Source organism: Phymastichus coffea, unplaced genomic scaffold (genome assembly GCF_024137745.1).
Source record: "Phymastichus coffea isolate CEN01 unplaced genomic scaffold, Cenicafe_Pcof_1.1 PCOF00119, whole genome shotgun sequence".
Classification (NCBI taxonomy): domain Eukaryota; kingdom Metazoa; phylum Arthropoda; class Insecta; order Hymenoptera; family Eulophidae; genus Phymastichus; species Phymastichus coffea.
This window is the reverse complement of record NW_026706930.1, coordinates 123,888-151,167: the sequence shown is the minus strand read 5'-3', so window position 1 is coordinate 151,167 and position 27,280 is coordinate 123,888. Positions and strand designations below refer to the sequence as shown.

Here is a 27,280-nt window from a genome sequence, read left to right as displayed (position 1 = left end):
ATTGCAGTAGCTCGTATTGTTCATTTTAAACTTTTCAAATGTTCAATTGTAGAAATAAAGTCTCTTAAATGTATTGCGAAAGTCCTGGTCTAAAACTTGTAATTGAATGTCAAGTGGGATTTTATGCGAATATTTTGTTTGAGCTCTTCTCTGAATGCAGATTCCTTTTTTTCTCATTTTACTCTGTGAAATTTTATGTTGATTCTTTTGCGACTTAATAAACCGTAGAGATTGCTTTGAAGAAAATTTAAATTGAATATGCACGGAACAGCTGACATTTCACGTACGTTCTCGATTTATATATAATTTCTTTTCAATGAAAATTGATATTATCGGCTTTTCTCAATTGTATACTATACTTATAATGTATATTAAGCCTACTATTTGAGGCAAATACAAATTTATTTAAGTTCTACGTAAGAGACGAATTCGAAGAGAACATGAGAACTTATTGTCTAAAAGTATAGGCAAAACAAATTGTTAGTTCAAGTTACTCCAACTAACTTCATTTATTTTCATACCATACTCCAATAATGAATTTCATCATTTGGAAGTTCGGACCCCTCATCTTCAACCTAAACAGCATACTAAGGTAATTTCATTAGCATCAACTGTCTCTCTCTCTACGTCATTGTCCCAACTCATTGACCAACCTAGCAAAAGAACGAATGAGGCCGTTGCACGGAAATCGTTCAATCCCAAATTCGAGTTCATTTCATTATGCGAGATGATGAGGACGAATCAGCTCGAGGGCATATGCGAGGGAAGGGGGAGCGAGTACGCGGAAAAAGAGGGGCAGAACGAAATCAGGGTAGGCGTGCACATACGAATAGAAAAATCGATCCCGCTGCCACGAAGGAGAGAAAATAGCTAAGGGAAAAGCTGCTCTCGTCGCGAGGAAAAAAGGGGTCATCAGAGAAGAAGAGCCGTTTCGATTTTCGTTTCGCTCGATTCATCGCGATTGATGCGAAAATAATGTACACTCGCGTTGCCAACAATTTTCCGCGAGATCGAGATGCACAAAAAGAAAAAAAAAGAAAGAAAAAGAGAGAAGCACTACGCCGAAAGCTGATCGTTAACTCAAGAGCGAAACACTCGGAGAGTGAACAAGAGGACTTAACCATCGCGTTCGCTCTGCCCTTATCATTGATATCTCGCGATCATCGCAAGATGGGCTGACGATGGGCTGAGCTAACAAAATAAACGAGGGCAAACGTTTCACCTTGACTTTGCCTCGAGCACACTCGATGTTTAACAGGCGAGCTTCAGAGTGTTTGGTATTGATAGAACAAAGAAACTTCTTTTGTCGAGTGTTTAGGCTTTCGATCATCGTAATTTCGAATAGCCGTTGAGCATAATTTTTGAACGTGATTTGGGATTCTGGCGAAGGCAGAGAGGCAGGCTTCGATCGTCACACGCGCCGGACCAAAAATCCCAATGATCTATTACGTCGCAGTGTTTTCCCATAGCGATCGCCAAATTTACGATGTCAATAAAACTGTTCATTTGGGACATTCCATAACGGCGCCTTGCCGTTAATCTTATCTCTCTCCCACGTGCGGCTCGCTCGCGCTAGTTTGTCAGCGCGTTAAACGAGTAAGGAGGCAAAATAGTTTAAGCACGAGAGAGAAACACGCGCCTCGCCGTTATATAACGAGTGAGTAATGAAAATGAAAAGCCTTGCTCTTAATATGAATCCGCGCGCCGAAGCATCGGGCATCACTTTTATTTATTTTCGAAAAAATCTCGAGGAAATATTATCTCGAGCGGTTCGTAATCTTAATTACGTGGCGGCGAGATTGCGCCTGCGCATCAATTGCAATACAAATTTCCATCGCTCGGTTGCTACTGGCGCCCGTCAATGAAAAAAAGGACCGCGCGTTATTTCATTCCACGTCCAGTCGTCCATTAAACGTGGCCCCATTACTCGTGTCCTCGGCTCGAATCTACGAGCGGAGCAAAAGAGGAAGAAGAGGAGCACGAGAAAAAAAAAGAAGCAAAAAGAAAATTTTATTCGCTCACTCTTTTCTTCGCGGACTCGTTTCGCATTGTCCAGCATCGTCATGGCCTCACCTTAATTAAGTTTCGCAATGACAATCATAAAAGAATGAGTGAACCTCGTAAATTGGCAGCCCTTTCTCGCGTGTGTCTATTTGCGAGATGGAGAACGCTTTATTATTATGGCCCTGCTCGTTTGTTAATTATGTCGTCGTTATTATCGCGTGACAGATGTCCTTTTTTATATCTCTCTCAGAGATGATCTTTGTTTCTCCATTATACTTTCAATTCAGAGTTACCGACGTCGTATCGACCTTTGCCTTTTTAACGATCAAATGGAGCACGCGGTAAAATAAAATAATTGATGAAAATATTTAAACATTCAAACGTAGGGCAAAAAGGTAGCCTGTTGCTCGTTGTAAAAATCGGGCCGAGCGCATTTTTCCATGTCTACTAGATCGGTAAGCCGTCAAAGGATAATGAAGTATAGATTCGTATTAGAGTGAGAGGGAGAGAGAGAGAGAGAGAGAGAGAGAGAGAGAGAGAGAGAGAGAGAGAGAGAGAGAGAGATAGAGAGGGGTTAGCCATCAATTTTTTCCACCGGATAAAACAGTCTCGTCCCTCTTTGTAGAAGGTCACGCGAGCACACACACGCACACTCTCTCCTCTCTCTCTCTTCCCTTTCCATTAAGTCTAGGTCCTTTGTGTGTCGATCGCCTCGGGCGACGTATGCACCTCCCCACTTTCCTTGTAATTAATTCAACTTGGAATTAACCGACGCTTAAGGCTTGCCCACTACTGCTTCTTCTTCTTCTTTTTTGTTAACGCTTTCTTGCTCACCAAGGGATGTGCGTTTCTGATAGAGGACGGTCTGTTGGCAAGAGAGGATTTTACTCCGTTAGATTTCTGATTGATTGATGTATTTTATTTTTGTCCGAGAGTGACGCGACGTTCTTTGGCAAATGTAGCTTCCTAATGCTATCAACGGAAAGAAAATCGTGCTCCAGTCGTACCGAATATTAATTTGTTATACTGACAACGACAAACACTTTGAGAATGAGAAAAGAAGGCTAATTTACGTTAACTACATATGCTAGTTAAAAAAAAATCTCTAAACGTATGTAGATTCTTGAGTGCATTGTCGAAAGAGATAAAATGAAGAGAAGATGAAAGGAAATGTAATTTTCCAAGCTCATTTTACTTTTAAGGGTACCTATATCGTCGTGTGCGCGCAAGATTCGTATAAAGATACTTTTGAAATTCAAATTGGCAAGTTGAGAGAATGTAGATTTTTGTATGCGCATTCGCTATTCTCATTTTCTCTTTTCGGGAAGCGCGCACTATCTTGTCTCCAACTCGTCCGACTATATAGCTGACTTTTTCTACTTGTCACGTCACCACCACGTCTACTCCGCGTGTCTGAATTTAGTAACTCTCTCTCTCGTTTAGTCGAAAGTGACAGCGTAGCGAAAGAAAGAGGAAAAAGCAACGAAAGGATATAAGAATGTTCGTCGAGTACGTTCAAAGAGAAAGAGAGAGGGAGCGAGAGAGAGAGAGAGAGAGAGAGAGAGAGAGAGAGAGAGAGAGAGAGAGCGAAAAGACACGCGATATAAACACTGAAGAGGATGAAGTTTATATCGATCGTGAAAAGGAAGAGAATTTGAGTGCACTCTTCTGGACTTTCTTGCTGTCGCACTTATGTCGAATGCTGCGATATATAATTTGGACGATGCTATCCGTCCAGTTGACAAATATAATTTAAAACGCAATTCTCTTTGATGATCACCTTTCATAATTAGCTGAAATTGCGACGTAAGAAAATTACTCGAAAAATCAGTTTTGCTCGATAGAAGATCGCCAAATAAGTGCGTCGGCATACATCTTTTCCACGAGACAGTGAGGCCTGGTGAAGCAGCCTTTGCTACTTTAAATTGCTGATGCAAGTTGACAAAGAATTAAAGTTCAAGCAACCGTGAATTCGAGTTTCGCTCGAGAGCCTTACGAATGCGAAAATTACGTGCTAAACCGACTTGTTAAGATGATTATATAAGCATTGCTTCGAATATGGGGAATGCGACGCAGGTGAGAGATTTTTATAAACTGCTACACGCTAAATTTATTAGTTCGATTTTTAGCGTTAACCGCTCGATGCCAACTAGAACATTTCATACTGCTCTATTTATCTTCAATCCAACTAACTATTTGTTATTTTATCACTTTTACTTATGCTGCGGGGCTAACATTGATCTCAAATTTCTTTTTTGAATCATATTGATTTTTCTACGCGAGTCCATTTTATTACAGTTTTTTTTTAACAACAACGAAAACCGAATAACCCAAGCCAAAAGCACAAAGCTTTTGTTTTTTTTGTTTTGTTACAAAAGATCATAGACACTGTAGATAGCTGGACATCATAGTTAAATGCAATCAGCAACTGGAGCGATAAACAACGGATCCTTCAAAAAAATAAAAACAGTGAACTCGTTCTCTTTTTGGCTCGACCAACGAAACGCTGAAAGAGACAGTGGGTGGGAGAGAGAGAGAGAGGGGGGGGCGGAGAGATAAAGCGCGGCAACTAAACGTCGAACACGCGTTTGGGGAACACTTCGATTTCCGTGGCTTATCGTTCGCACCAGGCCACGATCTAAATAGGATCTGCGGTCCTGTGAAACTTGGCTGGGCTACTGGGGTGCAAACATTGCCGATCTGTAAATGACTAACAAACTGTCCCAGCAGCAATTAGTCACGGCACAGTTAACCGCACTACGAGACCTATTTCACACGTACATATGTGCATGCAAATATATGCATGTATGTACATAGGAAAGTGTCCAGTCTCCACGAAGACGCAACCTCTGTCTCTCTTGTTTCGTTTCACACGGTCTATTCGAAAGATTAGAAAATCAAAACGTGTCTTTTTTAATTTTTTGCATTTTCACGACCGTGAAAATAAACTTCAGTTTAATAGAAGCTCGCAGTCAGTGCGTGCTGGTAAACTAGATTACTTGCTGGGAAGGCTCTTTTTTTAACAAAAATTCACTGCCAAAGCTTATTTTGTTTATGATGAAGTTGATTTTATTTATTTTTCCAGGCAAAAATTCCATTATATACGATATATCGGTAGATAACGCAGTTTCTACTACACTCGAAAAAAAAAAAAAAGACTGAAAATGTACGTTCAACAACAATGTTACTCTGGCTGAAATGTAGGTTTATAGAAAAGAGAACGTAATTTCTAGTGTTATTTTAGCTGAAGAGCAGAATTACGGAAAAGAAAATGTAATTTTTAATATGCGATTCGACGTATGAAAATTCATTTGCAATAATACGGAGGTATGCCAAAACTGAAAAACCATTTATATCTGTTCTGACAAAATCTAGGTACTGAAGACTGCCTTCAATATTCACGCGTAACGCGTATTCGATGCCTGTCAGGCCGTTGAATTTTGCGTTGATGACATTGACCATGCTCGCATCCTTTTTTATGGTCGCAGCTTTACTCTGCGTATGCGTGTATCTGTGATGAGATGATTTTAGGTCGATACAACCATCAAACTTCACGGACGGGCGTTATATAGGGACAATGCCGTCTTTGCCGAGAAGAAATTATGTTAATTTTGCGAAAGCTCCTCGCGCACAGTACTTTGCATCTGTATAGCACTCTCTCTCTCTTTATATATATATATATATATCTTTCTGCTTGCGATATCTGCGAGACTTGATCGGCATGTCTTGTCAGAGAATTTTAATGTGTAGATTGAGTTTTTTATATATCGGATGGATTTGCTTACTTATTTTTTTTAATGACGTTATGTTAGTACGAAATAATTGAAATGTAGGGAATCATAAAATCATAGACTTTTTTTATTATTCCTGTGTGTCGCTAGGTTATTTAAATTGAGAAGTAAGGTACGTATGAATATATATTCACCAAAAAAGTTTCATTAGTTTGCTCGGTTTTTTTCAAAGTTTGACAATAGCACTCTTAATTTTTCGATTTTATCATTCTACGAAATGTCGTAGACTTGCAAATAATTTAATCTATCAAAGCGCGTATATCTAGATTTGCATTTACGGATTAAAATACGTTGGAAAAAAGATCTGAGTTTATTACTTGCTAAATATATTGATGCGTACAAAGCTTTTAAAATTTACATTTTGCCTACAACATATCGATTTGGTAGTTTCGTTATCAACAAATATTTTATGCAGTGATAGTCTTCAAAGCTTTGTGAAGGTTACAATTTTGATGTAAAATGAATATATTATAATATAGTTTCCGATATATTTCAACTTGTACAATTCTAATTCAAAGATAAAATTAACACTGTTATAATTCTTTATTTTTTCAATGAAATTCGTAGAACAACTAGCGATGAATTACGTTTCCTTTTTTTAAGAACAAAAAAAGGATGTCGCGAGTGTTCCCGGTGATGGACCTAGTTTGTTATAGTTTCAGCTACCCATAAAATGTGAAAAAATTAAGAGAGTGCACGCTTTTTGACATTTTTCTAAAGAACTGCTTATATAGGGAAGATCGATTTTAAAGCGAGAGGTAGAAACAGTTCGATTTACAAATCCATACTTTCGACTTCATTAGCGTAATGAAATTGTCGTAGCTTAAACAAGGCAAAAGAAGCCCCACATCCGTAATTGCAACTCTCTTTACCCATGGCTCTTGATTTTCTCATTCATAGCTATTCTATTTCTCTGTCTAGTTTCGCTCGCATCTATTACTTCAGCTGTACAATAGACTTTGTAATTTATAAAGCTTTTACAGAAGTAAAAGCAAACAAAGAAACTCGCATTTTTACCAATTGAGAAACGTCCATCGTTGATAACCAAACTAAACTTAATATATAATAAATACGAAAGCTACAGAGAACAGAGCCATTGGTAAACATGGAGTGTTTCAAATATTCTCAGCCTTTTTTTGGCCTGGGCGTGTGTGCGTGTGTGCAGACCACACGACAGTATGTGTGAATTAGATGTTTGGTTCAAGTCACTGTAAGCGCAAAGAAGAACTCTCTCGCTTTATACCCTGCCAACGATTTATGCCGTTTGTTCTTGCCTTCCCGGTTACCGCGCGCGTTACGTATATACCGCGGTACTTTAAGATATTCTTTATTCATGTTTTTTCTATTTCATTTGCCAATCTAAACTGATTGGTAAATAATGCCAAAAAAAATTATCGATATTCAGATCATCGACATTCGTACAGTATTCGTCCAAACGAAAAAGATTCATTGTTTCATTGTTTCGCAAATGGAATACTCGTTCCAGTGCTTCATATACGAAATAAGGTTCGGCCCTAATAACATTGCGCCACATACATACCTGTTTCATTACAATTATATCGATACCTCATTTCCTTGCATTTTCCTGTCGACGCTTGCTACATACATATATACATACACAGTGGTTTCTCATTACTCGCATTGCACATTTCAAGTGTCAATATGTAAACTGTAAACGATAAGAAGGCTGCTGCTGCCGCAAAACTTTAAGCTCGCCAAATTAAACTGCATCCAATTGGATTTTAAGCTACGAAATAATAGACACGCGTATATGCGCATCCAAGATTACGTAAATAACCGCAATTATAACATGTAAGTAAAAGCAAACAGAAACGGTTTACACACGCATACACAATACAAGCACACACGCATACACACACAAACACAGCTCGTCAATTAATTAAGAGCCATAATTGCATTGCCTCGCACGCTTCCGTGAGAAGAGAGAGTGAGTAAGCAAGAGAAGTTGCCAGCAGCAGCAGCAGCAGCAGCAGCAGCAGCAGTGCGGCGTGTTAATCGAGTGGTATTGCTTTAAAACAGCATCCTCCAACTGTACGTCGGGCGCCAGAGTCAATATTTTCCCTTATGCACGCTCCCTGAATTTCCAAGTTTTCAGGCTCAACAGCGTTGATGTCATCGTGCAATTGAACTATCGGGCGGGCGTATCCTTATGTTTTTCTGACTTTCGGACAATAAATATTCGGAGATGGATTATTGAAGGAGGATTATTCCGAGATAGCGAGCGAAAGAGAGAGAGAGAGAGAAAGAGAGATAGTTGAAAAAACGAGAATCGATATCTGGAAATAGACTAGGCTAACGTTCACCGAAAGCACTTAGAACTTTGTAAATTCTTGATGAAGACCGCTACATTAAAACGCAGCGTTTAAGAGCTTTTTCGATGAACCCTATCAAAGATTCAATCCACACCAGCAAATAAATATAACGAGAGACTTCGTTTGGCCCGCCGATGTCCCGTCATGAACATTGGAAATGAGTAATCTCAAGGATTATTTGGAGCATGCATAAGAATAGAAAAAAGAGGTATAGCTAAGTCTGTGCCAAGAGTGTGTCTGGTCGTTTCCGCATAGCAAGCGATTCGCTCTGCGGGGGAGGAAAGTGGTCGACTAACCTTCTGGCTCTGGCTCTCTCCGGTCCTGCGCGTTAGCGGATGCTGCGCAAGTACCAGTGGAGAGAGGGATGGCAATGCGCAGAGCTACAGCAGCAGCGGGGGCAGCAGCCCCAGAGTAGAGTAGTAGATGTGATGATCAGTGTGAGCCAAGCCGCTTCCCGGGCCTGTCGTTCGTCGCCGCCGCCGTCGACACTCTCATACTCGTTCGCGTGTGTGTTATTTTTTCCCTTGGTTTGTTTGCTACTGCCTACAAACTGTGCCGCTGAGAGAAAAAGAGAGGGAGAGAGAGAGAGAGAGAGAGAGAAAGAGAGAGAAAGAGAGAGAGAGAGAGAGAGAGAGAGAGAGAGAAAGAAAGAGAGATATCATCGTGACCGTCAAAGTGTGTGTCGCCTCGTCATCCAAGAGAGCTGTCTGCTTTTCCTTTATTCTCGTTTGGTTCCGTTTCGAATAATTTTGTGTGCCGTTTTACAACCAGTGTGATATATCCTATTTGAGTGCGCGATTATAAAGTGCGTCTGAGAGCGGGAGAGCGAGAGATCGATCGCGCCGCATATCTGCATCAAGCTACGACAACGTAAGTATCTCACGCGCTGCTGCTGCTGCTACTGCGGCTAGGACAAGTGCTGCCTCGCGCACCTTTCACTCTCATGGCACACTTTTTTGCTTCGCCGATGAGCATACGATAGAAATGATTGTTTTTTTTTTACTTTTATCGAGGCATTCACTGCGACCAAACTTTTCTGACGGCTGTGCTGAAACACGCTTCTCTTCTATCAGTATCCACGAATCTTATATTCCCGTTAGAAAAGAAAGATTTTTACGATCCACGTGCGTGGACAGAAATTCTCATCGTTCGATTTGCAGAACGAAAATCGAACAAATGATTGTAACTTTGGATGGAATATCACTCTGTTGTATAATAAAATCGTTGGTCTTCTGAAACACCAATATCACGCGTCACGAAGGTACGTGTATCTTTCAAGTCTGTTGATATGCTCGTTCGAAGCAGCACTAATAAATCTCCTCGATCCAACGACGATCTCAATTAATAACGCAGCACAGTATCATTCTTTCTCGCTCTCTTTCTCTGTTCCTAAAACTTTCTGGATAGCGTCGTTAGTCATCTCTCTATTCGTTACGGACCGCTATTTAAATAGAAAAATGAGAATGAAATTGATAAGTTTGAAGTAGAAAAGTGCGCTCTTGTGCGCTCTTGTGCGTGAAAGCGACGAGAATGAACCCTTTAGTTAAAGGGCCAACTCGTGAAAAAGCACAAATTTGACAACGCGCTCTTTACCTCGCGCAGGATTACGAATGAAGCAGCGAGCCGAGTCGGCGGGCCCAGTCGTTTTCGATTTATTCGATGCGTTTCGTCATAGCCATTCTAACGAGTCGTACGAGCAGATATGAGTAGAGACGTTCGGCTCTCTCGTTCGAGTCATTCAACAAGTCCGCGACATTTCCGATTATATAATTAAGTGCAATTTCTGCATCTCCGTCAAGTGCACCGTCAAGTGCACCGTCGTAATATTAATAATCAAAAAGAACGAAGAAAGACGAAGTGCTAATTAGCTCGTGTGTTTGTACACGTGGCAGCAGCCTTGTGCGATTAAAAATAACTTAATATCAATTGATTCCCAGGCTTGTTCTACGGCATCGCTCGCGAGCAAGATTTACCAGGCCCGCACTTTACGGTCTTGCTTTGCACCAAAGTTTGATGGATTGCGACGGCAAAAGAGAAACAGAGAGAGGGAGAGATGCAAGTTTTTTGATACGCCAACTTTAATGCCACGTGAACGAGCTGTTATGCTAAATGCGTTTACGTGCCGCGAGGAGCGCGAAAATGCCGCTAGTGCTGGCCCAGTCGGATGTCGTTTGTATCTTTGCGTCAACTACCATCGCCCTCGCTCCCTGCATCTACTTTGCCGAGGTTTTCTTTTGTTTTGGATCAACAGATAGGAACGAGCAAATAGTTGGTTTCGTTCACTTTTTATACAGAACTAAGCAATTTTCGATGGATGTGGACGCATTTGTCAAATTATTACGACAGTATCTGCAAAGCACTGCCAAAACTGCTTACCAAAATTGCAGTCCACGCGTTTCTCCAGCTTCCTTTATTTCAGTGCAGACGAAGCTGCAAGTGCAAAATTCAAAGAAAAACCATTGGCTTCGTATCGCCGGCGATACTTTTGCTGAATATCGCACGAAACCAGCAACAAATAAACCTAGACAGAGTAAATTTAGGCGTAGTTTCTTTTTCGTCCCCTGTTGGAAAGCTGGCATACAGAGGTTCCTTCAAATCGTACTAAACGACGTTTGGAAATATCGCAAAGCCGAACGGATGTTTTATTGGGAGACGGACGAAGGGGGCAAATCGATAGTCTGTCCGTTTTTGTTATTGCTTAAGCTTCGTGAGCGCGCTCTCTACTCTCCTCTTCCTCTGCGGACCCCCGATACACGCGGACTCGCTCTCCGCGTGTCTCTTCGCGCCGTGTCGTCTGATATAATCGATAGACCGGAAGATTCCTTGCGATATGCATCTACTTTATTGATTTCTCTGCTCCGACACTGCAATCGATTTGTCTTCCTCGGTGAATTATTGATTACACCGTATGATTGTTTCTTATTATTTTTCCTTTGATGAATGGTCGTCTGCGCGCGCAGCACGAAAGCTATTATTCGTGTTTGATGTGAGCTCACAATCTATTTAATGGTGTTATTTTCGTAACGGTCTTTCTCTCTCTCTCTCTCTCTCTCTCTCTCTCTCTCTCTCTCTCTGCCTCTGTCGACCGATGGCGAGCAAATAAATTGATTTTCAATTCTCTGTCTATCCAATATTTTTCAACCTTTCAAAAAAAATCTTACATTTTACTGCTATTATTACATACTGTTAATTAACGAGTATGTTTCATTGTTTATCACAGTATCATCGATATTTGTCGTGAAAATATTTATCAACAAGTTAACTAATATGGTTTTGGGTACGTCTACATATGTCTGACCGTTTTCAGATTTGTACTACTTATACATCGATATCCGAATTTGCACAGGGTTCTGTAAAAGAAAAAAGAAAAAAAAAAGAAACAAAAGTCCCATTAATTTTGAACATCGAAATATAATACGCCCAACTAGCAATGTCAAAAACAATATCACGGACCCGTTATTTCATTTCCTCAAATAAAATGACATGCCTTCCCTCATCGGAAGTACCGATAAGTACCGAAATTATTTATATTCGTACGAATTTATATTCGTAGCAGTGCAACTCTCGCAGTAAAAAATCACCGCAATATGATTGCGACCGAGGCAAAAAGGCATTGCCAGATTTTCCGAAAAAGTAAAAATTCGCGTTTTCCGGCTATCGAATGTAATGCGCTCGCGAAAGCGATAACACGTCGAGGCACGGACTGAAACATACAGCGTGTGTGAGAAGAGGGAGGGAAGGGGGTTTCGCTGATCGACTGGCCAAACAAACAGCCACACGCTTTCTTTGTCGATTGTGAGGGAGTGGCTGACGAATTCAGGTTTTTTGTTGAGTTTAAAAAATAGCATGGCTGTAAATTTGAATAGAACGGCTAGAGGTTGTGGATTGTTGGGGCACTCATCTGTTACAGGTTTTGATGAAAGCGGGCTGAAGATGCATCTGGACAAGAATTTCGAACGAGAAAATATTTCAAGGTTTCTCTTTTTATTATGAAAAATTATGTGGACAGGTGTACCAGATTTCGCTTTAATTTTTTATGGATGTTATTAGACTCTTTTTAAAAGTCATCGTGTTTTCGTCTTGCTGTTACTGGAAAAATAATTATGAAAATGCAATGTTGGTTTTAGTACAGTAAAGTCATTGTCACTCGACACGAAACCGAGTTGGAAATTAAAAAAAAGTAGCGGGGGAGAAGGGAGGGAGGGGGCGAAAAAGCAACTACAGCGACAAAGTTGGGAGAAAGTAGAAAGCCGCGTGTTGTTACTGGAGAGAGTTGGTTGTCTCTCATTTTGGAGCAGTCACTGGCTTTGCATCATCGAACAGTGGTAGTCTGTACAGCACTCAACCATTTCAACTGGAGTCGGTTAATTTTCGCGCGTCCTACTTTTGTACTGTATAGACTGTCTCTGTCCTTTGTGCGTCGCGCCAAACGTAGCAAAGAAGAGAAATAGAGAGAGAGAGAAAGAGAGAGAGAGAGAGAGAGAGAGACAGAGAGAGAGACAGAGAGAGAGAGAGAGAGAGAGAGAGACTGGAAATTGTTCCAAATTTGCATGGCAAAGAAGAGGCTTTCTTCTAGTTTCTCTCGAGCGTTAATTCACGGATCGATTCGCCGCTGCGGCTTAAACGAAGCTTCTTCTCTCGCCTCTTCTTTTTACGTGTCGACGTGAGTTTTAATCAGCGACAACGACGAGAAAGAAAAACGGGTGACATTGTTGCTGGTACGTTCTCCGGTCCAAAACCGGAAGTGACGCAAGCCAATTAACATAAAGGGATTCAAGGCTCTCTCGAGTTTTGTTATCTGCTCCCTGTTCTCTCTCTTTCGGACGAAAGCTCGTTACTTCAGACACTGTACCTCGCTCTTTGGCTACAAATTAAAATTATACTAAATTGTATTTTACTCGATAAAGGTAAAAGCTTTGTTTGCTAGCGCTGTGAGCTAAAATTTGACTGCCAACGGAATAACAGTCAAATGATAATTCTACGTAAATTTATATACTTTTAGTACTAGATAATAAAATTGCACGTTCATTCAATGAAATAAACAAACATTGATCAGCACAATAAACTATTTTACGAATCATAAAATTATGTGCAATATAATGTTAGTTTCATTTAATTCGTAATGCCAAAGTGAAGTACAAAAGGATTTGCAATCGACTGTTGCGCTACTTGTAAAAAGATATTTCGTGCGAAAATTCAATGTAAATGAATGCAACGGCTTGGATGGGAATTGAAAAGTAATCTTTCCTCATAATAGACTTACCTTCATTTAGCTCAGTCGTTTTTCGATTTGCAAGCTCTTTGCATCATTCATTCTACGAGCGAAATTTAACAAGAAACTTGGAATTGCGGTCTAAAGCTCAACTATACATGCTCCCATTTTTTGTCTTGACTTAAAATACAATATTTCTAGTACGCGCGCAGAATCTGAAAAAAAGCCCCTTATAAATCTGACACAGAGAAAAAAAACGTAGGTAGACGCAAATACAGTTATACCACACTGTGCACATATATATGCGTGTGGCGCATGCTCGTCTAATTAAAACTGACATTTTTAGCCGCGACGGCGGCAGAGTTGGTCGTTATGCCGGGCTGCGCGCATGTAAATTACGCTCGGGTATCGTAGCAGCAGCGGCAGCGAAGTGTTGCCGGCAAACGAACGAGACTAATTTCTCTGTCCTGCCGCAAGCTCGTTGTTGACTTCGCACCACCTCCATCCCGAGGGGAACGACAGGAGATATTCTTACGCCGTTAATTTTTTCGTCGGTCGGGCTGCAATGTTTAGATTTGAATTCCCGCGAATTCGAGTCGCGCGTCGTCTCAAGAAGAAAACAACGATGAAATGGACGCTGTGCGAAAGGACCGTGGTTTGACGAGTCGTGGAGGTGGCCGGTGATGAATGAAATTCGCTGCGTCATCGCCAGTAACGAAAGGATCACGTTAATAATGAATAGACAAATGACCGTACACATCCAGCGAGAGCTCGAATTATCCATGAGAGCTCAATACAGCTGACACGATCGAAAATGTACCCTGGCAAAATACACAGACGAGGCTATGAAAGGGCAATCGTGGAAAGGCAAAGCAAAGCGAGATCTAATTCCATAACCATCGGATCGCTGACAAAGTCCATTCCCGAGCTACATAGTCAGACGAGAGGAGGGGGGAAAAAGTGAACCTGTCGATCTCTCACAGTTGTCTTGCGTGGCCCCCCGCCTTTCAAAATTCAATTCCACGAGGCCGAGCGTAGTCGCGCGGTAGGGAAGGTCGGCTTTAACAAGCGCTCGCCTGACCAAACAAATCCAGAGAAGGATGCACGCGCGCGAGAGCTCCTTCGCTATTCGGCCACATCGATTTTCGATAAAGGGCATTTAATCTTCTGCGGCCGTCTATGCCGCTGCCGCTGCTCCATGCAAAGAGCGCACCCGCATTTCTTCAACGGAGCCAGTGGGGAAGAGTCTGCCGCTGCTTCTCTCCGTTGTGTATTCCTTTGTGAGCTCCGTTTTTCTCGTTTTTCTTTTTCTCTCGCCTCTACTTTTCTTCGAATCTTTAATACACATGCAGCCGGCTCGGCGATATTTACCTTTTTTGGACATTCTATCACCGACCGCTTATTTTTCTTTTTGTTTTGCTTGTTTTTCCACCTCAGGAAGCAATCTTCATATTAATATCATTTTTTTACGTTCGCTCGAATGCGCGCACGTTATACAGTTGCACTCCCGCGACGCAACATCATTTTGCGATGTCGTACCGCTGCATTGATGTTGAAGAAAAGTTGGTCAAAAAAGTTGGTATTTCAAAACAAGCCATTAACATTAGCAGTGGTGCGCGGAAACTTTCGCCACCGTAAAAAAAAAAAAAAAAAGAAAAACGCACAGCTCGACTTTTGAGCACGGAGGGAAAAAAGTTAGTCAATTTTCGAGCAGCGAAAAAGGAGTCATCGCATATGTCAGGTGCATATTAAAAATGCCGTTTGCACTTGCGCGAACTAGCCCCCGACGAAACTCGCATTTAATTATTTTCTTCTCTCTCGCTTTACGCACAGCCTTGAACGCAGAGAAAAAGAGTATTGCTTATGGTCGCGCGCGTCTGCGTTCGCCTCGCACATAGCTTCCAAGCAGAGCAGTTTTCTCTCTCTCTCGTTCATTACGCTCACGCATGCGCGCCAATTTTACGAATATCGACAGCAGAGCCTTCGCTTCGCTGGCTCGCTCGTACTGGGGAGCGATGAGAAACCGATAGCTCTCTTGCTCTCGACGTGAAAATCCTTCTGTTGTTGTTGCTTGTCCTGGGCAGGTGTACGTCAATAATGGGCTGAAATTTGAGACTCACCATTTTGTATATGTATATATATATATATCAACTAGAATGGCTACGTGAGAGCTTCTTCTTGCGCTATACTTTAATTACGAGCTTCCTTTTTCTCTGCTTTTTTTATAACCTTATTATTTGCTGTTCGTTAGTGCCTATCAATTTTTCAGCTTTATGGCTGATTGCTGCTGTAAATTATTCATTATACCGACGATCAACTTTTATGACTTTTTTTTCTCATATTCCTGTGGGCTTGTCGAGGAAGGAAAAAATGAGCTTCTCCAAGACGTGCCTTTATTCACAAGCAGCTTTCCTTCACGATACATCATATTTTCAATTTGTACGATAACAAGTCTGGCAAATCATTCTATGACTTTCCGGAACAGGTGGACAGATCTCCTGCTTGAAAATTTTGAATTGGCGACGATTTTGAAACACTTTATAGCATTCTTACAGAAAGAGTTAGTTCTATAAGAGTTCAATTGTATGAATTCTTCAAAGGACGACGCTGTGAATAAGAGGATATAAGCGCGTGATCGAAAAATTTCTATACGACAAAAATTGGCTAAGTCTATCGAAAAAAAAGCGAGCTGTTCAGTTTTTCCAGGAAGTCACAGAATTTCTTGGCCAAACTTACACCTTCAATACCGAATCTCCAACAATACGATACCACTACAATACTCGAATCAAATCGCGAACTAGATACTGTATTAATGCTCCGAGTATCACGTCAATAACATTGAAATTCAACAGTACACACAGGCTATTGCATTCATACTCGATAATGCAAACGCACAATGGGAGTCGCGTGTGTTCGCCGTGCATGCTCGCGAGAAAGCCAACTTCTCAAACTTGAAAAATCGATGCTACACCCAGAGAAGCATCGGACGGTCGGCTTCTTTCAAGACGCAATAAATCACGAACCAGCCGCTGAATCTGGCCGCGAGAGAGAGAGAGAGAAAGAATACACGTATGTAGCTCCTGCCTGGACTCACTTTAGTAGGATTCGACAAAGGGAGAAAAGAGAGGGCGATCGACGCGTATACGGCGCCGCCGCTTCGTGACACTTTATGTTGCGCCTACTTTGCCCCTGGCCGCGCACGGCACGCAGTTGTTCCATCGTACGACCGCGCTTGCGTTCTCGTAGAATCTCGATTCGCAATTCGCTTGAAAGAAACGTCGCGTCGTAATTGGATTTGCGATCAATTCGGCGTGAAAAGCGCTTTATTGGCGCGTAGCTTCGTTAAAGCAGCGACGAGAGAGAAAACAGGACGAGAGAAAAGCCGAGCAAACGAACGCGCGACGGGGTATGTGTCGCGATGAGTGCCAAGTGAAAAACACGTGGGGAGGTAGAGAGAGAGAGAGAGAGAGAGAGTGCGTGAAACGATAAGAAATAAAAGATAGAGAGAGAGAGAGAGAGGTAGAGAGAGACAGAGAGAGAGCGAATCGATAAGAAATAAAAGAGAGAGAGAGAGAGAGAGAGAGAGAGAGAGTGAGAGAGGGACGTCAGCGCTGAAAACTTCTTTATCGACGCGCTTGCGCGCGAAAGGAAGAGAGCGAGTAGAGACGGAGCAGGAGAGCTGCTCGGGTTGGCGTTCAATTGCGCCCTGTGACTTTTCCAGATAAAGTTTTTCGCGCTCTCACCAGCAGCGGTTCTGCGACAAATCATTCGATAAGAACGGTCAACACCGCCGTCCTCGCACCAACCAAGTTCACTTGTTTTCTCCTTCTTCGCCTTTCCTCGTTCTCATGTATGTGTGTGTGCGTGTATGTGTGTGTGCGTGTGTGTGTGTGTGCGTGTATATACGGACACACCCTAGGGCTTTGGCCTTAAATTGATTCGATCGGTTTTACTCCTCCATTATAAATACAAACACTACGATTTGGAATGTTTTCTCAATTTGACGGTTATCGAGCTTTTCGCCTTCTTGCTCTTTCGAGGCGGTGCTTTTCCAGACGTCGTTCAAATTTGACTAGTCGCGTACTCGCCAGCCTAACTTTCGTATTTTTCAAAACGGTTTGCGAGCTTGGAAACAGACAGAGTGTGGTTATTAGGAATTTACGCCGGTTGAAAAATTACTGTTGTGGATATTAAAGCTACAGGGAGCTCTAGCAATTCACGCATTGCAAAATTCTTTGCAGTTATTTTTTTATTTGCAGAGACGGAAATGGAAATAATGTTGATTTATGTTTCAATGTCATTCTTTTGCGAATGAATGCTTCTATTTTCGACATTATTTCAAACTTCAAAAATAAGAGTAGATATTTCAAATGTATTATGACATTTAACTTCCTTTTTTCAGTTAACAACGTCATCAATTTGGTATAATTTCATCTCGAACAGTAAATCGTTTTTTCGTTGAAGACCATATTTGATACGGCTGCAATCTAAAAATGAATCGATTCGAAAAATTAGAGGTCTGGTTTTCAGGCTCACAGCCACCATTACCTGTGGGTAGTAAAGCAATAATTCGAATTCACATCAAGTTGATGGCTGATCTCTCGGGAGATTACGAGGCTTGATAATTTCACGTCATTGAATAATCGACATATAGAATTGCTGTGTGTATTAACATGCGCGAAATTGCGCCTTGATCAGGGTTCACGGTTAGCTGATCAAAAGAGAGAGAGAGAGAGAGAGAGTACAACCTCCTATCGCGTTCCCATGGCAACTTTCTTTCTCTCTCTTAGCCAAAAACTTTAACCTTAGCTTCCGCGCACAGCCAGACACACACCTGATACGCATGGAAAATTGCCCTCTGAGCTTTTCTCATTGTGGGGTGCGTTATTGCTTATTTCTCTTTCTGCTTTCACCGATCGGATGATCTTTGTTTTTTCAAGCGAAATAATAGTTTGTAATTGCGACGAAAGGCATCGATACGTACGCGCGCGCGCATGTGTGTGTGTGATTTTTGGGGTAGGAGCAATACTGCCAATGCAGAGGAGGTTTTTGACTAGGGATTAAAAGATTTTTTTCTTACCCTTAAGGGAAGTGTATTATATTTTTTCTTCCACCGTGGATGTTCAAACAATACTGCAGCTTTCAAAATCAACTATAAGCTGTTTAGATGAAAAGATTTATTATTTTTTATTTGATAATAACTGATCTTTGTCAATTCCAATAGATAATATAAACAAATTTAATTTTTATGAGAAGTTCTGCGGCTATTTCCAAAAGAAAAACATTACTTAGCATATACAAAACTTTACCAACAGTTCATCTGAAATCTTTACGAAGCAGTTGGCTTTAATTCTTTTCCTCCTTTTTAATGTTTTTTTACGTTGAGAATTGTAATTTTCTAATTAAATTTTTAATTAAAGCCCTAACTCATTCTCTTGGCTTGCTTCGTCGGTGGTTTTAATACTGACGTCGACTGAATACTTTGTCATTGTAGATTTAAAAATACGCTTTTCTGAACTATATTGCTTCCAAAGACATATCTTTTTTATCACCTGGCTTTCCGAGAATAGAAGAATTTGATCACAGAATTTGAAAAAATTCCGGAGCTTGAAGTTTAACAGGACACCGATCCATGCAAAATACATAGGGAACGTGTACCAGAAAATAATAAAATATGAGAAAATTATTTAAAGCATAATACTATTTTCACCAATACACACTTTTTATAATCCGTTACTCATCGCCTATAACGTTAGATTTTCATTTAATTTGCCTAAAACACAAAAGCTCGTTCATGGTAAAAGTGCAATGCGAATCCCAAGAAAGGAATCAAGATCGGTACTTGAGGTGCACGAGTCAGCGCGTAAAAATTCAATTTTCATTGGGCTAAAACAAAGCGCGCTCACGATGCAATTTCGCACGTGCGAATAAAGTTTGCAAGGAGCGGAGGCGCAGCAGAAGAGAAGCCGCCACGGATTTTCAGGCGTGTTACTCGCGCGCGTGCAGCTCGGCCCAATCGCGAATCTGTTATATAGCGCTGGTTACGCGCCTGCGCCAATTGATCCTGCTTCCGAATTACCAAGCGTAGCTGTACTTTATCGCGGGCAACTGCCGACTTGGTTTTCTCATCGAACAATTGCTGTTCGAGAATAAATATCGTACTATGCGACAACAATCGGTTTTATGATCTGTTGTTTTATCTACTAATTATCGCAACTCTGTTCGCATTTCCAATCAAGCTGGTGTTTGGCACGCAATGAGAAACGTGTGTGTCAAACAATTACATTACTATTGCAATCAAATTTTATTCGATGCAAATAAAGCTTCCTGAAAATTCAACATATCTCTCGTCATTGCCCATTAATGTTGCAATTTTAATGGCAAATATGCAAGTATTACCGCTATTAGGCATTATTTGGACGTATCCAATCGAATACCGATAAAATAAAATATTTTAAATGTCAAACTGATACATATAAAACCTTCTCAAAGCATCAGCAAAGAAGGAAGGAAAAAAAACGACATCGGTGAAATCCATAGTATTTCGAGGTCGACGCTTTTCCGCGAGCCGCGCACACTGAATAAAAGCTAGCTCGCGCAGATGGGTATTGAGCTGTCGCGTCCGCTTGGCTTGACGTATTATTTTTAGCCGGGGCGTTCATGAAAAATGCAAAGCTCGAGGAAAGCAGAAGAGAGAGAGAGAGAGAGAGAGAGAGAGAGAGCAAGGGAGGAGAACTGGCAAATTTAATTACGGGTGATATACGGCCGATCGATCGACACATACTACGATAAATAAATTGGCTCGACAATTTTCGCCTTTTGTCGAGAGAGGCGTTCTGTCCTTTCTTTTATTTTTATTGCTATTATTTTTCTTTCGCTCTCACGTCTACTTTCTCCTTTCGTTCATACTCGGTATCTCTTCTTTTGTTTGCGACTCGATTAATATGTTTGATTCTGAAAAAGAAACTTATTTGCGTCTCACGGGTGGTGAAATGTAAACGTAACAAGCCAGCTTCAAAGCCCACATTGTCGATCGTTTTGATTCGAGCTTCGCAAAAAGTTGGATAATAAGATTAAATATTTCTTCGATTTATGGCATAATCAGCTTATTAAAAGTTGAAATAATTTGTAGGTCGATAAGATCTCGCAGCTCGCAATTCTCTTTCACTCCGTGTAATATTCTGTAGCTTAGTTTAGTTCGTGAATATTCACGTTTATTTGTGCTTCAACTTTTCGTTGCATGTACGAGTACATGGTTTATCGTAAAAAAAAATCATTGAAAGTCAGTGTCCATACAGCCAGTTAGTTTTCAAACTTGAATTTCATCGTTTTATAACTTGACAATAATTGTAGTTTAAATCTGTTTTTCATGAGTCAGTTTTTTTCTCGTAAATCGATGGAATATTTATCGTCATTAACGTAAATATACTGATTAATGAAATAAGACCATTTTCGTAACGTTCTATATCCTCTATAACACGGAATCCTGAGATAAATTTTGTGACGTTCGAGCGTTTTTCGAATATCAGCAGTGTATTCTCGATATAGCCGAAATATCATAAGATTAATGGGATCGTTTGTCAGCTACATGCCGCTTTCACTCAACTTTTTTTTACATCCCGTAAAATTTACACTGCCACAAAGTCTTCAATCGCACAAACCCGAACATCTGCAAGAATATGTAACCGAGACACTTTATGTGCATGTGTACGATAGGATCCAGAGGAGGAGAACAACTGCGAGTAGGAGGCCTTGTGATCAACAAGACACTTGTTGCTCTTGGCAAGCGGAAAGAAGGCCGCACTATGGCTCCTGGGACCCATCTGCGTATCGAGTAGCCCGGTAAAAAGAGAGTCGAGCAGGACGATCGAAGTCTGGAATCACGAGGCATAGTCAACGAGAAAGAAAAATGCCAGTGTCGTCGGGTGATCCCGAGTCGCGAGGCTAAAGTCATGCGGGACGAGTCTCGAGTCGCGAGCTCGAGGCGACGGAGGAGAGTCCTCTTCTTCTATCGCCAGAACTGCTGCTGGTAAATAGAGTTCGGCGCGAAGAGAAACGCAGCTGCAAGGAGCACAGCTAAGAGGCAAAGCCAGAGAAGACGAGTGCGATTCCGAAGCGAAAACTAGAAGAGACATGAGAGACGCGGGACTACGGTGACGTCGGCACGCCCCCGGGAGCTGCGCCACGTCGGACAACGAGACGACGACGCTGCCGCTGATGCTCTAGGCGGCACCATTTGCATCGCTAGAGGTACTTTTTTTCATTCCTGCATCTCTGCGTTCAATTAGCCGCGACTACGCGACTTCGCGCGCACAATTAAAAAACGAAAGAAACAGCAAAGGAATACAAACGGAAACGGCTCGTTCTGGCGGAATCATCGTTCGAATGTTATTACGCAAGTTCGCTTCGTTCGTTCGTTTATTTTACATAATGAAATGCTCGATCGCGACTTCGCATTTATACATACGTACATGCCAGAGACTATACAAATTCAGTGCGAGCTTTTGCTATTGCGTAGCCACGAGCGTTATTACCTGCGATAAAAGCAAATATAGGCGCGCTGAAAAAGCAGATTAAGTGGATAAAGTCGTACATATATTTCGCAACAGTTCGCTGCTCGAATTGAAAAAAAGGAAAAAAAAGAAAAAAAGGAAAAAAGGCGTGGATTTTAAAAATTTCACATTCGGCGTTTGAAATGCCACGCTGCGCTTTTTATTGGCACAGCTTCACGAGCAGAAAGCGCGCGTGCGATTCTTTGAGCCTATTCCCCCTTTTCAGTTTGCGCAAAGTTTTCGTTTGACACCCGCACACAATGACGCTACAAGCTTGGAAATCGAGCGAGCGTGCGCTTTGTCCGACTACTTATGCGCGCTTGTCGTACGCAAAGGCGCAGGTAGCACGCAGCGTGAGCGCGAGCGCGGCCGGGAGGCAACGGTCGGGCGTCGAGCGGCGACAGAGGATGCCTACGGATTGACGGAAGAAAGTGGCCTTGCCGTGGGTTCGCAGGGGGCGCAGAGGAAGCAGGTAAGACTGGATCACCTGCGTGGAATGTCGTCCGGCGCCAAGCGGCTGGTGCAGTCGCTTCGTGGCCGTAGCGGCGGTGGCGGTGGCGGCGGGTCGAGTCGCAGCGGCTCCACGAGATCCGAGTCGCACGACGGCGGCGCTGGTGGGGCTGCTGCGAGCACGAGTGCGACGCGTCTGTTTCATTACGACAGCGGCCACGAGCTCGACGAAATCTCGGTTATCGCTCGTGGCGCCGACGACATCACCACGCCCACCACGCCCTACCATCACTACGGACCGGCCCAAGTGTCCGTGGCCGTGGCTGGCGGCGGGCAGCTCAGGTACGGCAGTGGGCAGACCCTGTACAGCATCGCCGGCTCGGTGCCACCCGCTCCGGCCGCACCGCTCAGCAGGGTCACGCCAGCTGGTGAGCTCTCTTCCCTTCTTCTTATTTCTTTACTGTGACGGACGCGCCAAACGCGACGCCGAGCGAGGGCTTCGCCCGCTCGGCCGCGCTGCATATATCTCAACTCCGGAGAGACTTCCGCCAGTGTGCGCCAATGAAAGACGCGCAAACTAAAACATTCGTAAGCCACGCGTCCTTGCCCCGTTCGCACCCTCGGCCCTTGGTCGGATAACAACGAGCAAAGTGAAAGGCAGCGACGCTCGTAAAAGAGCCTCGGACAATGAGATTCTGGAGAGAGGGAGCCGCCACTGCCGCCACTGCCGCCACCTCCAGGATTTCATATTCCTTTCTTCGCAAAGCAGTCTGCCACACGAGCACTTTCCTCTCTCTCTCTCTCTCTCTCTCTCTCTCTCTCTAGAAGATAAGAGGGAGTATGAATATACTAGCCTCCCCGCCTTTTCTTTATTTATTACGCGGCGTAAAGTTCCGATACGGAATATGCCTCGTCCCCGAGGCACTTTACACGAGAACGAGGGTTGTTGCTTCGACACGCGTACATTGCCCATGATTTACCTGGGTCGCCGGCATATCTCGGATAAGAGGGCGAGAGCGTGCGCGCCGCGCGAGCGAGGCTGCGTTCTCGATGACGCTCGCGACAATTGATTGGCCCAAGAGCGGCAACGGGCAAACGCAACTCTCGCCGGCTCCGCTCGGGCTTTCGCGGGACGATCGAGGTCTGGATTCTCGCGATAGCCACGCTGCAACTGTAAACAGTCGGCGGCGATGCCGCGACGCAAGCAGGTAGGTGGCAAATCTCCGCGCGGTTCGTGAACATTCAGCGTGGAAGAGCCACGGCGGCGCGAAGGGCGGAATCGATCCGTTTTGAAAAGGTCGTCCGCCTCGTCTTTCGATTGACGCGCGGGCAAGGTACGCTCTTTTTTTTCCGGCTCTCGCTCGCCGCACATACGCGAGGCGCCGCGCTGGCTCGCTGAAGAATAGATTTAATAAAACGAAACGGATGAGAGGCACTCGGGATTAAATATGACGCGCGCGAGAAAGGAGGGCGCGACGCTTAAATGGAAATAGAAGCGCCGGGCTGGAGGGCTGGAGGAACGCCAAAGGCACGTGTGCGCGCTTTATTCTGCGGCTGATTTCTTTTGTTTTACGCCGAAAGCACCCCGGGAGATATTATTATTATTATCATTATTATTATTATCATCATCATCATCATCATCATTATCATCATCATCATCATCATCATCATGATTATTATTATTATTATTATGTCTATTATCGACATCAACCATCTTTACCAGAGACTTCTTTTGCAGCCGAGAGGTTTGGATCTACTTTCACATGGATTTACAGTAAAAATATCTGATTTATTTTATAGAAATTGAGCTGCATTAATTTCAAAATTCTATCATTCATACTACAAGACACATACGTATATTACATATATGCCGATGATAATAACATTATTCGTTAAAATTATCAGACAATCATTACCATTAATGTTATCGGATTAATTGTCGATAAGTCGCTCACAAACGTTATTATTAATTAACGCATTCCATTATTTCCATATATGCTTGCAGGCTGACGGAAAAAATAATAAAAATATGTAATTCTATACGAAAGGGCGAAAAAAATAACCATCGCTATCCTATCTCTATGCGCGACCTCAATCCTGCTCTCTATACATCCATCTAAAATAAGTAATCCGCACATCAAGAAAAAGGCCTCGTATGAGCATGAAGCGAATTTCCACGGTGAAATCGGAGTGAACGATGAATAATATCGAAAAGATAAAATAAAAAGAATATTAGCCGAATAACGAGCTGACAGAATAACATAGCATTGAGCTCTCCTCCGTCGATATAACATCCTGGAATATAGACTAAGTTGAAAACATTATTCATGTTTCCAACTTACTTGTCACCTGCGACCGCTTATTGAAACTGCGCGGCTAATCGCTCTTAGACAAAACAAAATCATTCAGCAATCTTCTCACATGTACTTCCTCGCAGGAGGCTTGGTGGAAAATAATAAGCTTGACCAGTGTGAAACTGCTGCGCCGTGCAAGCGTAATAATCGTACCTCGCAGGTACGCGCGAGTCCTTCGCGATTTCGAGGCTCGACAATTAGCGAATGGAGTTGTATGCATAACGTTCTCCTCGGATTTATTCGACAATCCGAAACATCTTTCTCGGTTGGCGCGCACAATTGATTTTTACGTCTGAATTAATCCTGCGATCGTCTCCGGGGAGAGAGAAAAACAACAGATATCCTCAATTTCATTGAGAATCGCGCCGCTGTGCGTTCGTCCCACGAGGTAAAAGAGAAAACAGAACGGTTGATTGATTCGTCTTACGCGAGCGAGCGTATGTGCGAACTTGACGCACAAGTTAATGCTACCAAGAATTTTTTTTTCTTTCTCGGCGAATAAAAAACATTACAATCGGCGCGAGGATTTTTCTAGACCACGCTACGTTTTGACGCGCTCGTGCACTAGTCTCTTGTCCGCCGCTTGCGTCGCTATGCAGTAAGATGCTTTTCGTTTCCTCCTACCCTCCACTGATCAGCCGCTCGGCTATTTTATGTACCTACTGCGCGTTTCCTTGCTTCGCAGTTAAATATTTGGTTCTACTCGTGTGACATTGTAACGCTGATTGCTTTTCTTTTTATTTTTCATTTGCGCTAATTAACGCGGCAAATTCATCTCTTGATGAAAGCATATAGCTCTTTAATTAAGAGTTAAAATTTGCCGTTATCAAGAATATTTTCATTTGAGCGTTCTTGTATTTCCTCAAAGCGAGATTTCTATGGCAGTGGCTCATTCATCCTTCGTTCCATTCATTTTCTCAAATAATTTGTCGTGATAGTTGTGCTCGATTCATTATCTCTTTGAACCAAAGATTAAAAAGAAAAGATTGGCAAAGGCAATTCTTAAACAACAAACTGCATCTCATCGTCGTCGTGCCACTAACGTAATTAAAATACGAGCAACGCAGCGCCTTACTAAATATGCATTCTGCAATTTACAAATCCATTAAGCGAACTTATTCTCCCTCCCTTTCTTATTTTTTTGAACTTAGACACGAACGAAGACGCAAAACGGCATAATGAATTCCTTTTACTAAACGAACTTGCGGAAGTGAAACATTGGAAACCTCTCAAAACAATTGGCACCCATTGGAATTCAAATTGCAGTCTAGCTTGGTGAATATTCTGCGCGAGTAAAAGTTAGCCATTCCCAAGAGTTCATCCCGCGCGCACTTCTACTCTAGGCGTTACGCACACACTCGTATGCCAATTAACAATCACGCGCGCGCGCGCGCGCGCGATTCGTTCAAATCCCAAAAGATCGAGCTACGGCTCGGCAAGAGAGACAGTGCTCTTGAGAAATTTAATTAATTCGCTTTCACACTTTTCGTGTTTAAGTTGCGGGAAGGGAACTTCGATCCTTCTTTTTATTGACTTTATCGGAACAAAGCAAGCATCGTTCAGCGTGTGCTTCTTGATCCTTACTCCCCGCGTTGATGTGGCACACGCCAACCTACAGCCAATTTAATCGAGCCTGATTGCTCGGTAATTACGCCGTTTAAGCTTTTTTCCCCCGCTAACGCAACGCCAATTGCAAGTCGTTCATTGTTGTTTTCTTTCCGCTTTCGTTGCCTCTTTTCGTCGAGGTCACGCGCGAGAGAAAAATTTTCAGTGGAAAGTGCCAATTTTGGTCGTACGTGTCGCGCCAGCGAATCTCGCCTTTTATTTATTTATTTTTTCAAACTCTTAAACTGATCGGTCGTCGCGATTTTCTTTCAGTTTGGAGAAGAATTTTTTATTTTATCAAATCGTAATCTTGGAATACGTAGAACACGACATGATTCATGGCCTTACCGAGAAAATATGCAAACAACGAGCGCTTTATCTTGAAATATATAAGGGTGAAGACTGCGCGTGTGAGCTATTTTTAAAGTTGATGGATTGCATCGATTGGATAAGTCGTTGGTCTGCCCTAAATGCGACGCGTGCTTTTCTTTAATCCTTTGGCGGCCAAGCCTCTCTTCTTGTCTTTGTGTGGGTCGGCCTTTTTTTGCTCTTCGTTATACGAGAAATAACATACGTGTCTGCTGTCTTTCCGATGTTTGTCTTTTTCATTAAAAACGTACAGAAGCACCGAGCAAACTGTTTATATTTGTTGTGTTAGTAAAAGAGGTTGTTTATATCCGTTTGTTTAATTACCTAGATTAGCTTTTTTTCTTTTCTGCGAGGGCAAATACCCTGTCATTTACTTTGCTCGAAATTATTCTCCGGTGCGCGTATTTATCTTCATTGCACGAATGTAAAATAAAAATGCTATTTACATATTCGATTGAGAACGTTGATGCCCGCTCGCGCTCCCCTGTAAAATATTAAACACCCGAACGTGAACGAAATTGCGAGTAACTGCAGTCGTAAATACTTTAGCATTTAATTTTCAGCGCGGAGGCGCGAGCAATTTTTATGTTTATGTGTTTTTATTATTATT

The 27,280-nt window shown here is 42.4% G+C and overlaps 1 protein-coding gene across 9 annotated transcripts in view; it reads left to right on the top strand.

Annotated features, from left to right (window-relative positions):
* Positions 1-27,280, top strand: part of LOC131671082 (cyclic nucleotide-gated cation channel alpha-3) — a 131,316-nt gene that overhangs the window by 10,483 nt on the left and 93,553 nt on the right. For 7 of the 9 annotated variants that reach the window (XM_058947240.1, XM_058947238.1, XM_058947239.1 and 4 more), the window contains exons 1-3: positions 8,582-8,998; positions 21,057-21,590; positions 22,347-22,770. In XM_058947240.1, the coding sequence (XP_058803223.1) occupies positions 22,389-22,770 (382 nt within the window). In that variant the 5' untranslated portion in view covers positions 8,582-8,998; positions 21,057-21,590; positions 22,347-22,388. Of the gene's footprint in view, positions 1-8,581; positions 8,999-21,056; positions 21,591-22,346; positions 22,771-27,280 lie in introns of those variants that run through there. The other 2 variants (XM_058947236.1, XM_058947242.1) reach the window with 2 other exon arrangements.